Raw genomic sequence first — 14,154 nt, 5'->3', positions numbered from 1 at the left:
CGGTTATTTTAGAAGTTCCCCTTTACCTTCGCTTGACAAATGACCTGTAAAGTGTGTCTCAAACTAAAGCTACCCTGTGACTAAAAATCCAGATTTTGTAGAACTGAAACCAAATCCTTGGCATTACTTTCCCCATAATTAGTGTTCCTAAAATATTTGTAATTTAACCCTTTTGATTATCCAAGATTTAAGAAACAAAGCTGGATTTGGTTTCTTTGACTTGTCCTACAATAAATCAACTTAAATAACATAAAGGAATAAGATATTGTACAGTTTCTCATAGAATCTACTCATAGAATCTACAGTGCAGAAGGAGGCCATTTGGCCTATCGAGTCTGCACAGGCACTTGGAAAGAGCACCCTACTTAAGCCCACATCTCCACCCTATCCCCATAACCCAGTAACCCCACCTAACCTTTTTGGACACGAAGGGGCAATTTAGCATGGACAATCCATTTAACCTGCGCATCTTTGGACTGTGGGAGGAAACCCACGCAGACACAGGGAGAATGTGCAGACTCCGCACAGACAGATATCGAACCCGGGACCCTGGAGCTGTGCAGCAACAGTGCTAACCACTGTGCTACCGTGCCGCCCAGTTGCAGCTCAGTCACTATTTTCTTAACATATTGTATAAGACGGTTATCAAAGTCACCATTGTTTAGTTACTTGGTGTCGCAGTCACTACAGCATTACATTATAGCCTCCTTTTCTTACTGGGTCTTTTCTCAGTCTTTCGTTTTCTTGGCTGTCTTTATGTTTGTTTTGTCTTCCTTAATGTTCTTCGGTCTGTTTCTTAGTCTGAAAAAACTGAGCTGAAACTGTCTTTTTAGGCCTGAACTTCAAAATGTCTCAAGTTAATATGGCTTTTCTCCCATTCATTTTTTTTAAATGGGCTTTGCTTAAATTTTAACTTTTAAAAATATATTGCAGCCTACAGTGAGATGCCAATAAGTCTACTGGAGCTTTTAACCATCTGTTGTTGAGATTTCCTCAGGAAATGTTTTTTTCTAAACTTGAATGCTTAAATACAGTAATACAGCTATAAACATAGGGTAGGTCAGCATTTAATCTTATTCACAGCTTTAATATCTCAATTTTAGCATTTTAAACATTGAAAATCAGCAAATGAAATGAAATCTTAACCCCATCTGCCTGTGACGCGGTCATTTCAAATTTTGCTCTTCCATGAAGATGTCTAAAAAACACATGTTATTTGATTAAAGTTCCATTTTCACACATCATATTTAGCATTTTGAATATTTCACTCTTGTCCCTTATTTCAAGCAAGATAAATGAATCCTTCTAACTGCTCCTGGATTAGTGTGGTTTAGGGGGAGGATTCCTCAGGTGCTTATCTATAGAATCATAGAATTTACAGTGCAGAAGGAGGCCATTCGGCCCATCAAGTCTTCCCGGGCCTTGAAAAGAGCTCCCTACTTAAGACCACACCTCCATTCTATCCATGTAATGTTGTCTATCCCTTTTGGACAGTAAGGGCAATTTAGCGTGGCCAATCCACCTAACCTGCACATCTTTGGACTGTGGAAGGAAACCGGAGCACCCGGAGGAAACCCACGCACACACGGGGAGGATGTGCAGATTCCACACAGTCACCCAAGGCCAGGATTGAACCCGGGTCCTTGGAGCTGTGAGGCAGCAGTGCCATCCATTGTGCCATCATGCTGCCCATTCTATGTACTGCAGTTTTGAAACCTTGGCAATGCAAAGGAAATGTTGGGGAACAGGAGGGAATCTGAAGATACAGTTGTGATAGTCTGTTCAACATGCAACTTTTAAAGTAGCTGTTTTTTTAAAGAAACAGTCTACTTTAAATCCTTTCTCAAACCTTGCTGCAGACGTGTTTTTGGAATCCTGGCAGGGTGCCAACTGTAGTCAGCAGTCGACCTTTACTTTCCTCTACAATTTTACTGTTACAAATCACAAGCAAGAGGAAGAGAGGTTCAGGCTGTTTAACGTAAAAATAAATCCAGTTTTGCATTTCCTTCCTGAACACACTCATTTTAACTGAAATGCACCAGTCAGGCAAACATTACTCAATCAACCTTTACATCGCCTGCAGTGGTATCAAGCGCAATATCTAGAACAATCGGGACTCTTTCAGCAAACAGCAGGTACAGGCTGTTAAGTATATTTTTGTTTGAACTGTGTTAACCAAGTGTTGCTAAAATCAGACATTTGTTCTAAATTTCAGTTCGGTCACTGGCTGAGCCTCGCACAGTTTAAAATCCTTGGCTGAGGCAGCTTTAGTCGTGGGGAATGTTTGGCTATGACGCATTTAAATGATCTGAACGGAAAATAGCCTGAGTACATTAAGAATAACAAAGCCTTTGTGCAACGTAGAACTATAGATCGGGTGTCCGGAGTCTGTTGCACGTCAAATAGAACACAGGAAAGTTTGACTGTGTCTTGTAAGTATCTCCTAAGAAGTGCCTTTGTTATGTGCTTTTGTGCAATACAGGAAAATACTCTGAATGTAGAACTGGAGATTCTTTTGTATCAAACTTACAATTAGCGATTTTCTTCCAACATAGTAGTGAATATGTGGAATAGATTCTCTGCTGACTCAACTAATATTGAATTAATTAGCACTTTAAAAAAAGCTGCCTTTTTATTCGGTTAGAATATAAGGGGACAAAGTACCGGAGAATTGCTTAAATGTGGACACCACACGTGAGGAAGGATGTGATGGCTTTGAGGGGGCAGGAAAGAGTGGTTCCAGGGACGAAGGACTTCAATTCCACAAGAGACTGGTGAAACTAGAATTCCTGAGAAAAGAGAAGGTTGAGACGGGATTTCATCGAGGTGTTCAAAATCATGGTGGGTCTGGGCAGAGTAGACAGAGAGAAACTATTGCAGCAGTCAAGAACCTGAGGACACCAATTTAAGGTGGTTGGCCAGAGAAGCAATTGGTGACATGAGGAAAAACGTTTTGATCGAGGATCTGGAATTTACGGTCTGAGAATGTCACAGAGGCAAATCTAATAATGATAGTTTTAAAGGGCCATATAAACGCCCAGTGAGAGCACATGTGCAGGGTTTCATGGTAAGGATGGGTAGTGGCTTAGATTCTCTTTCCAAAAAGTGGCACAGAGAGGAATTGAATGGCCTTCTGTCTTTATATATTCTACGATGCTGTGATCTTGTTGGAGTGAGCATCTCATGTTATCCGCCATGTTATATGCCTATTGACAATTTATGCACTTTTCAACTCAAAACGGATTTTTACCATAACTTGCTGAAAATGGAAGTGGATAATGGTGTGCTGAGGGCAAAGGGGCACCAGCAGTCTATCTCCTTATCCAGTGAGACTCAACAATCAAGAAAGAAACATCAGAATGACAAAGTAAGGGGGTGAATTAGAGTCAGATGAGGGACAGAAATGAGGGGGGAAAGACTGGGCTAAGAGGGAGAAAACAGACAGAAAGAGATAGAAAAAAACTAAAACAAACATAAATCTTGGAGAATTTACAACATGTAGGAATGAGATACAACTGGGCTGGAGAGGTTGATTGGCATTGCATTAACAATTATAAATCATTAAAATCATGTTTATGCGATTAAATATTAGAACCTTGGCGTGATTTAACGGAAATGAAACCGAGTTCCATGTCGAGCCCATTTAGTCAGGTGTTTCCAAGTGCTGGCGGCCCCGAGACCGATGCCACTATTAAACCGGACTCTGCTTCATTTTTTGGGCCTTGGCGAGGAATGTCCCGCCGAGGCTACACTTTGTCCCATTTCCTACACTAATGAGTTACGCTCGTTAGTGCAGAAGAGATCGGGGAACCATTTTTAAATGGTGCCCTGATCTCTAGACCCCACCCCCACCCCCCCCCCCCCCCTCCGTGGCCTCGGGGCCCTCCCCAACATCCCAATAAGGTGGTCATGAAACCCCACACATCTCATGAGGGCTGTGTTGTGTTATGTACTCTGGGATAACACAGGCTGCAACTCGATGCAGCTTTGACCAAAAGATACTCCAGACTTTGAAGTAAGTTCAGTGTGATTTATTGAACTATTAGCACAGTTCTCTATGAGTTCGACTCTCCTGCTAACCTTGCTATAGTAACTCAGTCTAACTAACCAGTCTGCTCTAAGCCACGTGGTGGGTGAGATGCTTCTGATCTGCCCCTGTCCTCTTTAAGTGTTGCCTGTGGAAAGAGAAAGAGCATGTGTGCCCTGTCCTAATATATGGGTTGCCCCCTTGTGGTAGTGTCACCTCTGGATGTCTTGACTGCCCATTTGTTCTATGTGTTCATTATCTGTATGCCTGCATGTCATGACATCTCCGATGCTACATCTAGTGTTTATTTAGTTGTAGTGTATTTACATTAACCCCGTGTGTATATACAGTGATGCATATCACCACATCTCCCATTTTTTCGTGTTACATATTTTCTGTACTTCGTTAAAGAAAATTGAACAAAATAGGGAGATAAGTGATGACATGTACAAAACATGATGACAGTGATGATTATACAATACCAAATAATATTTATGAGTCCAAAGTTCATGAATTTATACGGTCGAGTGGCTTTCTTGTTTTGTTATTGAAGAGGTGATGTTGATGTTGTCATTGTCTTGTGAATGCCATCAGTGTTCCCGTGCTTAAGGAACCAAGAAGTCAACAGGAGGTGTTCACATGGTCAAATCACTTCGTTGTCTGATTTGGACTCTTTTTTTTGATGCTTGTGGTAGCGACTCTTGATGTCATCTTTCCTGTCTGACCTGGAATGGTGTCTGTGTTTGCGGTATTGATGCCGTATGTCAACCGCCTTGAAAGCTGGGCTGCTTGTTTGCAGTGTAGCAAACGTGAATTTGTAAGATGCGTTATCATGCCATGGTATGTCTGCACACTTGCCATTGTCTTGAGCTATGCTGTCACAGTGTCCTGCATTTGCAGAGTTGTACCATGTCGTACCAGTCGTTGTTCCATTGTTGTTGTTTTTGTCATGCTTGTTGTTGACGTTGGTGCCTTTGGTACGCTTCTTGTTGTTGTCTTTGCTGTGCTCAATGACCACACCGAGTGGATAATGCGAGTCCTTCACAAAGTTACTTGTGTCAGTGTCCTTTGTGGCATCTGCTGTTTCATTGAGCGTGCCGTCTCTGATTCCTCGGCGCTCCCCATCTGGAGTCATGTCCGGTTCACTTGAATCATCTTTGGCTTGTCGATGCTCCCCGTCTGGAGCCCTTTCTGGTTCACCTGAATCACCTTTGGTTTTTTGATGCTCCCCGTCTGGAGTCATTTCAGGTTCTTGTGGAGAGGCTCGAGTAGATGAGATTTGAATTAACGTGGTGTCACTGGAGTCACTAGTAGCCTCACTTTGATTGTCGAGTGCTTCTGTACATACTAGCTGAGATCTGTCAGCCTCGCTGAGATGTCGCACATCTTGGGCGAACTTCTCCAGAAACGGCGCGATGTCTGCCGACTGGCTCCCAAAACGGTGCCAATCAGACGGGCATCGTGCCGCCCCAAAGGTGCGGAATGCTCCGCATCTTTGGGGGCCGAGCCCCAACATTGAGGAGCTAGGCCGACGCCGGAGGAATTTCCGCCCCGCCAGCTGGCGGAAACGGCCTTTGTTGCCCCGCCAGCTGGCGCGGAAATGACATCTCCGGGCGGCGCATGCACAGGAGCGTCAGCGGCCGCTGACAGTTTCCCACGCATGCGCAGTGGAGGGAGTCTCTTCCACCTCCGCCATGGTGGAGACCGATCGCGGGCCAGGCCACTGTGGGGGCACCCCCGGGGCCAGATCGGCCCGCGCCCCACCCAGGACCCCGGAGCCCGCCCGCGCCGCCTTGTCCCGCCGGTAAGGTAGGTGATTTAATTTACACCGGCGGGACAGGCAATTTATCAGCGGGACTTCGGCCCCATCCGGGACGGAGAATCGAGCGGGGGGGGGGGCCCGCCAACCGGCGCGGCGCGATTCCCGCCCCCGCCGAATATCCGGTGCCGGAGACTTCGGCAACCAGCGGGGGCGGGATTCACGCCAGCCCCCAGCGATTCTTCGACCCGCCGGGGGGTCGGAGAATGTTACCCCTGGTATGGGAATGGTGAAGCCTTTGTGACTTGTCACACATGCAGTGGGTAGACCTTCAGTGTCTTCTTGTCAGTTAGATGAGCTGGGTAGACTGTCAGAGTCTTCTTCTGATGGCTCAAATAATCTGGGTAGACTGTCATAGTCTTTCTGTTGTTCATGTGAGCGTGGTAGACTTGCATCGTCTGCTTCTGGTTGCTCAGATAAGGTTGCTAGACCTTCGGGGTCTTGTTCATGCAAGGACTGCACTCTGGAGTCTTGTGTTGCTTCCATCATGGAGTCTGTCAACAAGCTCGCTGGGGATGTGTGCCCTGTCCTTATATACGAGTTGCCCCCTTGTGGTAGTGTCACCTCTGGTGTCTTGACTGCCCATTGGTCGTGTCCTATTCAAAGTGTTCCTTAGCTGTATGTCTGCATGCCATGACATCTCCGGTGCTCCCTCTAGTGTTTACTTAGTTGTAGTGTATTTACATTAACCCCTTGCGTATATACAGTGATGCATATCACCACAGGCTGGGCAATTCCAGGCCCAATCCATGGAACGGGCATGATGCCTCATGGGCACTTCCAGCCTGGCACTCTGGCTGTGCCCCTGCCAGCACCACCTGGGCACTGCCAAGGTATCACCCAGGTGCCCAGTTGGCAGGTGCCAAGGTAGCATCCTGCCCAGAACTCGATCACCAAGGGGTCCCCGATCACCTTGGAGATACATCTGGTCCAGGTTAGGGAGAATCCAGCTGCCAGTAAACGGCCAGAGAATTCCGGCCTATGTGCTCAGGCCAGCAGGGAATCAGAACATTTTCACGCTTCAGCTAGGAGCGCCGGAAAGCACGATTCCATCCACACTGCCCACCTGCATCCCACCTGAGTCTGGGTTCCACAGCCATGTGATCACTGGGGTCGGGATTCCCATTGGGAGCCTGACAAGCTGGAGCAGCTTTGAGGCACTCCACTCACCCAAGCTCCCATTCCAGCCAGGAAGATGGCTGTTAAAAGACCAGAGCCAGATTTTGCCACACAATGAAGAGACCCGGAGTTCATCTCACAGTGAGTCATTATCATCCTCCGTCCCGTGGACAAGACCCACTGATGCTGCCAGGCCCAACGCCCGAGGTGGGGTTTGCCATCAGTGGGACTAGAAGATCCCGCCAGCGTGAAAGACCAGGAAGTTCAGGCCAGTGGGTAAGGACGAGTGAGTGAGCACCTTGAAACTGGCAATGTGCCTGACACACACACTCGGATTCTCTCACACTCTAATGGTCTTCTTTATTCATTACTTTTAAAAATATATTAATTTATTGCTTTGACATTGTTGTTTCTTTTCTTCATGCTCAACTATATTTTAAAATTCACGCATTTTTCTGAAATTTGGTCATCAGTTCCTTGAGTGGGAAACTTGATCTGGAGCCTTTCTGGAAATCATCGAACATACAGTGCAGAAGGAGGCCATTCGGCCCATCGAGTCTGCACCGACCCACTGAAGCCCTCACTTCCACCCTATCCCCTAACCCAATAACCCCTCCTAGCCTTTTTGGACACTAAGGACAATTTATCATGGCCAATCCACCTAACCTGCAGGTCTTTGGACTGTGGGAGGAAACCGGAGCACCCGGAGGAAACCCACGCAGACACGAGGAGAACGTGCAGACTCTGCACAGACAGTGACCCAGCGGGGAATCGAACCTGGGACCCTGGTGCTGTTAAGCCACAGTGCTATCCATTTGTGCTACCGTGCTGCCCAAATCCCTTTCTAAATATCCGTGCGTCTCCAATTCTCTCTCCTCCTCCGAAATCATCCTTCAACCTGTCTCCCACTGAGCACAGGACTAATGGATTTATCACCTCTTGTTCCTCCTACCCAGTCACAGCCCTCAATGTGCATTCCAGCGCAATTAGGTGCCACATTTAAAAGTTACTACAAGGTTCTTGAACTTATTTTATCTTGGATTGCTTGACAACGTGTTAGAGCAGCCTATCACTACAACATCCATATGTCTCTAACTTAATAGGATGTCTCATGTGGTTAGTTCTGGTAGTTGGTAAAATTATGCTAGATCACTTACAGGTAGACACTCGAGGATCTTGAGTGCCATATCACCAACCCAAGCTCCACTAGTAAAGGTTAACTTTGCCTTTTAAGCATCTTGAACGACGCAGCAGCTAAATACACTACGTAGTGCGGTGCTGAGACATACGGACCAAAAAAACTCTAGGTTTAATTTGCACTGTTACAATGTGTGCCTACAGGCATTGTAATGTAAAGGAGCTCGGCAGGGCTAGGCTTAACGTGGGGCTGGAGAATAGCGTTATCCACAGTATGATGTATAGAGTCACGTGATAAGCGATTCCAGAAAGAACAGTCTTGAAACAGAACTCTATAAGTAAGCAGCTATCATGCATGGTGAACAGTACCATGCATGATACTAACCTGGGAACTGTAAATAATTAAAGGCCACCAATAAAGGGTTGATGTTTAAAGATAGGACTCTGCAAGATTTCATCATTGAGACATCGCAGCGCCAGGGACCCAGGTTTGATTCCGACCTTGGGTAACTGTGTCGAGTCTGCACGTTCCCTACTTGTCTGCGTGGAATTCCTCTGGGTGCTCCGGTTTCCTCCCACAGCCCAAAGATGGGCAGGTTAGGTGGATTGCCCATGCTAAATTGGACCTTACTGTCCAAAAGGTTCGATGGGGTTACAGGGTTAAGGGGATAGGGCAGGAGTGGGGGCCTAGGTAGGGTGCTCTTTCGGAGGATCAGTGCAGATTTGATGGACCGAATGGCCTCCATCTGCACTGTAGGGATTCTATGATTCTAACACATGCTGAGTTGGCCAATTTCACACAACAGGATCAAGAGTTAAACCTGACTCGGTGTCCCCAGAATAAGGAGGGAACTCATTATATTGTAGGCTACTGTTGAGTGAGTAGACATCCAATAAATGTTATCAGCATTTACGACAAAATATCATCTTGCCAGGACATATCTAAAAGGTGAAAGTAAATATGTGGTACTATCAAAACTCATGAGCTTTCTTAAGTTAAAAAAATTACAATGTTGAGTATTCTAATTGCACAGATATAACGTACATAAGGACAACTATAGTATTGCATCAGGAAATCAGAATCAATGTTCAAACTGAAAGTCAGATCCTCTACCAAGATATATCAAGTTGGCATAGTTCAACTGACTTGTTGCAGAAAGTATGCATAACATAACTGGAATAACCAGTTTAGCAAGAAAATGTCAAACAACATTTCATCAGGCACATAAGATAAGCAATTAAATCTGTTGATTATTTCCTGAAATACATTTGAACTACATGAGAGAATGGCACACCTTTAATACTATACTCCGAAATTGGTCAGCATTTAAGATACTTACTAGAACATAAAGACAGCCAATTGCAATAGATCATAGATGAGATGGTGAGGCAGCACCAGAGGTAAGGGTCACAACATTTTTGAATCACTTAAAGTTCCTGTGAAGCCCCTGAGGGACTTCTAAGTTAAAAGTACAATATAAATACAATAACGTATTTGTGGCCATTGTTGTTCAACTGAAGTCAATAAAAATTTAATTCCAGAGAGGTGGAAAACAAGCTGCTGATTTGCTATCACCCATTTTACAATATCCATAGATGAAAGTATATTTTCAGTACTGAAAATATTGTTTGGTTTTAATTCAAACTTATCGTGATGTTAAATATTCACCTTACAGTGAAATGGACAATCCCTAACATTTTCTGGTGTGTTTAGTGGGCATCTAGTGGGAAAGCACTGTAACTTCATGCCTTTTATGTGCTCAGTGGTGAGTCACTCAGATACTGGGCGAAATTCTCCCCCAATGGCGCGATGTCCGCCGACTGGCGCCAAAAACGGCGCCAATCAGACGGGCATCATGCCGGCCCACAGGTGCGGAATGCTCCGCATCTTTGGGGGCCGAGCCCCAACATTGAGGGGCTAGGCCGGCGCCGGAGGGATTTCCGCCCCGCCAGCTGGGGAAATGGCGTTTGTTGCCCCGCCAGCTGGCGGAAATGGCGTTTGGTGCCCCGCCAGCTGGCGCGGAAATGCGGCGCAGGCGCGGGAGCGTCAGCGGCCGCCGACAGTTTCCCGCACATGCGCAGTGGGGAGAGTCTCTTCCGCCTCCGCCATGGTGGAGGCCGTGGCGGAGGCGGAAGGGAAAGAGTGCCCCCACGGCACAGGCCCGCCCGCGGATCGGTGGGCCCCGATCGCGGGCCAAGCCACCGTGGGGGCACCCCCGGGGTCAGATCTCCCCGTGCCCCCCCCAGGACCCCGGAGCCCGCCCACGCCGCCTGGTCCCACCGGTAAATACCAGCTTTGATTTACGCCGACAGGACAGGCTATTTCTGGGCGGGACTTCGGACCATCCGGGCCGGAGAATTGAGCGGGGGGGTCCCGCCAACCGACGCGGCCCGATTCCCGCCCCCGCCCAATCTCCGGTACCGGAGACTTCGGCGGGGGCGGGGGCGGGATTCACGGCGGCCAACGGCCATTCTCCGACCGGGCGGGGGGTCGGAGAATGACGCCCAGTATAGCACAGCTTCAGAGGAGCAAGAAAAAGATAGCAACTTTCTAATTGACACATTTAACTGTGCCTGTCTGGTCACTAGAAATTGTTCTCTGATTTATTTTATACCAGCAGTCAGCATTGATAGCATCCCCAGTATTTCTAACACCCGTATCTTTTAGGTCCACCACCCTTTCAGTAGAACGTTTTTTGTAATTCATTGTGTGCGGAGCTGTGGCCTGAGTCTTGGATTGTTCCTCCGAAGTCTGTACTGACTTTGCATCTATGGCTGCAGTGTGGGCCATCGGTATACAGTCGGTGTCTGTATCGTCAATGTCTGTATATTCGATGTCTGTATTGTGTAATCACTGTACTAGCTGCAGTGACTCACATGTTGCTGTGCCTAGCAGTGATCACTTGTCTGCTTCACAATTGCAGATTTAACTGAATCATTGTGCGTTCACTTCCACTTGCAGGTTACACATTCCCAACGTCTTGATTGGTGCGCCGTGGTAGTCGGTAAGATTGCAATCATTATCCTCTTTTCGTGGTTGAATCCACATCTTCAGCAAGTCTGCTTCATTGATTAAATTCGCTCTGGCACCTGTGTCCAGTTAGATGTTTGTGTTGGTTTGATTAATCATGAACGGAATCATCCAATTATCCAAGTGATTTGCTATTTCTTCTTCTATTTTTGTGTTTTGTTGTTCAGGGCCTTCATTGATCATGTCCACGATCATGTCCTTCGATGGTCATATTAGAATCAACAAAAAATTAAATGCCAAAATGTTCTTTCATGTTCTGAGTACATTACAAATAAAATAGTGTGTTTCTCAAATTGTAGCAATGATCACTTGGCATTTATAGAAATCATTTTTGGAAAGGGCACCTTGTTGCCAGGAAATGATTAGCCCGCATAACAAGGTGCTGATCTCAGTTCGCTTGACAAAAAAGAACCTAAATGAAACTAAAATACTTCCCCAGAGAACAGGAAAATTAAAGAACCAATTGGCTCCTCACAGCCTGATACAGAGGGACAACAGATGAAAGCCAATCTGTACATCTCCTCACTGACTCAAGCCAAAGAAGGGTGTGTGACCAAGAGACCGATATGGGATGGTGACGTCTTTAAAGATTCAATTTTTTTTACTTCTTCTATGAAAAAAGAATAAAAGTTCTTCAGGGCCTTTTTGTAATCAGACTGTTTATTGGATAAATGTTTGGCATTTTTGTCAGCAGACGAGTGCAGTGTCCTCCTTATAAAAACTGAAAAGCGAATTAAGAAATTAATCACCCATAGCTCTTTATTTCTCCCTTTCTTAAACAACAGGAATCAGCTTGGCAGAAGGACCTGTGAATAAGATGGTGGACCGCCTGATAAACACAGATATCAACACGCAACGAATTACCGCAGTCGAACATTGCTTCAGAGCAACTGGTCAACCTTTGGCCCTGCAAGGGCGCGTACTTGTAGGCGAAGGACTATTGACAAAAGCCTGTCGCAAGAAGCCAAAACACCGAATGTTTTTCCTATTCAATGACATCCTGGTATATGGAACTGTCATTATCCTCAAGAAGAAGTACACCAATCAACAGATAATCCCACTGGAGGATGTCACTGTTGAAGATCTTATGGATGATGGCTGCCTGAAAAATCAATGGCTGATAAAAACCTCGAGGAAATCATTCAGAGTGTGTGCCGCAACCCTCCTTGAGAAAGAGGACTGGATGAAGCATATTGACAGCTGTGTCAAACAGCTGTTGGAAAAGACGGGAAGGAGACCATCTACTGAACATGCAGCTCCATGGATACCGGACAAGATGACAGAAATTTGCATGAGGTGCACTGAAAGGAAGTTCAACACGTTAATCCGCAGGCATCACTGTCGGAAGTGCGGCTTTGTGGTGTGTCATTCTTGTTCAAAGCACAAATTTCTCATGCCTAAGATGTCCTCAAAGCCTTTAAGGGTATGCACGCTATGTTACAATAGATTGGTGGAAGAGAAGAACGAAGGGTCAACATCAGAAAGAAAAGCAGATGAGATCACTGGTCTGAATATGATGATTGCTAGCAATGAGGAAGATAGTGACAAATCCAGCGATGAGGAGAGACAAGAGCAGTGGCCGGGACCGGATCAGTTTTTTTCAACAGACCTCCCTTGGTCCTCTTTTCACGCCTAAGCATATACACAACCAACTAATTCAACCAAAACACTATCAAGGGAAAATACATCGCAACAATAATTAAATAGGTCTCTTCCAAGTAATTTTGCAGAAAAATATGTATCACTCAAAATGATTATTTAATTTGATGTCAACCTGAATAAAATTTGTCTTTTGCTTTACAGTGTTTGTCTCTCTTTAACTCTTGGATTCTATGCAGAGCAGGGAAATTTACTGATTAACCATACCATGAGGAAATATAAGCAAGTTGCATTTTCTAGGTGAGTGTGTGGGTATTTAGCTTAGTGAGAGGGTGCCAAGAGGGTGCACAATGCCTTGCTGCCTCTGCCCTGATTAAGTCCAGGACAGGAAGGATCAACATTCGGCCTTGTGATTGGAAGGAATAATGAGGTCAGAGGAAGGTGAGGAGAAGGAAGAATTCAGAGAGACGTTGGGTATCCCTGAGGTGTTCAAACTTGTGATTCTTGACACCCGAAGGGAAAAAAAGTTTTTGTTTAAGTTTCAGTGAGTTAGTGGAAGGATGATATGAAACTGCGGACGAGGATAGCTATGAGATAGGGTGAGTCGTGCTGAAGAGGGAGGTTGAGAGCATGCATGCGGCAGTGCATGGCACTGAGTGGAGATTTCAGGATCCGGTGAGGGGCAACAGGTGGTGGTAGATGGGAAACTGGGAGGGTGGGTGGGGGTGGGGGTTAGTGGGGGTGGATTGTAGTCGGGGCAGTGTGGGGGAAGTCTGGGATGGAGACATTTGGGGGATTAGGAGGGTTGTTGGGATAGTCAGTGGGGTAGTTGGGGTATTGCTAGGGTGGGTGGAGGGTAACTGGTAAAATTCTCCAGGAGTTATAAGTGATTTTAATCCTTCTAACCTTTCCTGGGTAACCATGTTGCAAAGATTCAGAAACATCTGCGGTTTCTGATTTAAATCAGATAATCGGATGGTTCTCAGTGCAAAGTAACTGCGATCCTTGCAGTCCTTGAGTGGGGACCTCCATGGGGTCCATTAGCACATCATCTGGGGTATCTCCTCAGTACAACTCCCCAGAGAATTGAAGTTCTGGGCCCTATTTAAGACTTTTTGAAATACTTTCAGCAGTGTTAGGTGCACTCAGAGCAATATATAGTTGAATTGACATGTGCCCAGCATCATACTATATCCACCATTGTTAACAAATCTGACAGTACTCTCTAGCTGCAGGTATTTCCTACACCCTAACAACAAATCTGTATGGTTCTAATAGGTAATTACAATTGTCAAAGAAACCGATAACTTTTAGAAAGATATTCAAATTTCTAGTGGCTGACTGGAAGGATCACATGACAAGATTTCAAGTTTTAAGACTTTTAATATAATGAAGAAATTAAAAGCAATATTGCCAAAACAA

The 14,154-nt window shown here is 45.7% G+C and overlaps 1 protein-coding gene across 2 annotated transcripts; it reads left to right on the top strand.

Moving 5' to 3' along the window:
- Nucleotides 1-1,933: 1,933 nt before the first annotated feature.
- plekhf1 (pleckstrin homology domain containing, family F (with FYVE domain) member 1) lies at nucleotides 1,934-12,933 on the top strand. Of its 2 annotated transcripts, none has more exons than XM_072518160.1 (3): nucleotides 1,934-2,135; nucleotides 11,065-11,107; nucleotides 11,919-12,933. In XM_072518160.1, the coding sequence occupies exon 3, from the start codon at nucleotides 11,951-11,953 to the stop codon at nucleotides 12,767-12,769; it is 819 nt and encodes a 272-aa protein (XP_072374261.1). In that variant the 5' UTR covers nucleotides 1,934-2,135; nucleotides 11,065-11,107; nucleotides 11,919-11,950; the 3' UTR covers nucleotides 12,770-12,933. The 2 variants fall into 2 exon arrangements, with proteins under 2 accessions (XP_072374261.1, XP_072374262.1); XM_072518161.1 differs by lacking the exon at nucleotides 1,934-2,135 and adding an exon at nucleotides 2,218-2,432.
- The last annotated feature ends 1,221 nt before the right edge of the window (nucleotides 12,934-14,154 follow it).

Source organism: Scyliorhinus torazame, chromosome 10 (genome assembly GCF_047496885.1).
Source record: "Scyliorhinus torazame isolate Kashiwa2021f chromosome 10, sScyTor2.1, whole genome shotgun sequence".
Lineage (NCBI taxonomy): Eukaryota > Metazoa > Chordata > Chondrichthyes > Carcharhiniformes > Scyliorhinidae > Scyliorhinus > Scyliorhinus torazame.
This window is presented reverse-complemented; position numbering and strand designations above follow the sequence as displayed.

Bases quoted from the DNA above. Each gene is read 5' to 3' on its own strand.
- plekhf1 (XM_072518160.1), top strand. From the start codon at position 11,951: ATGGTGGACCGCCTGATAAACACAGATATCAACACGCAACGAATTACC.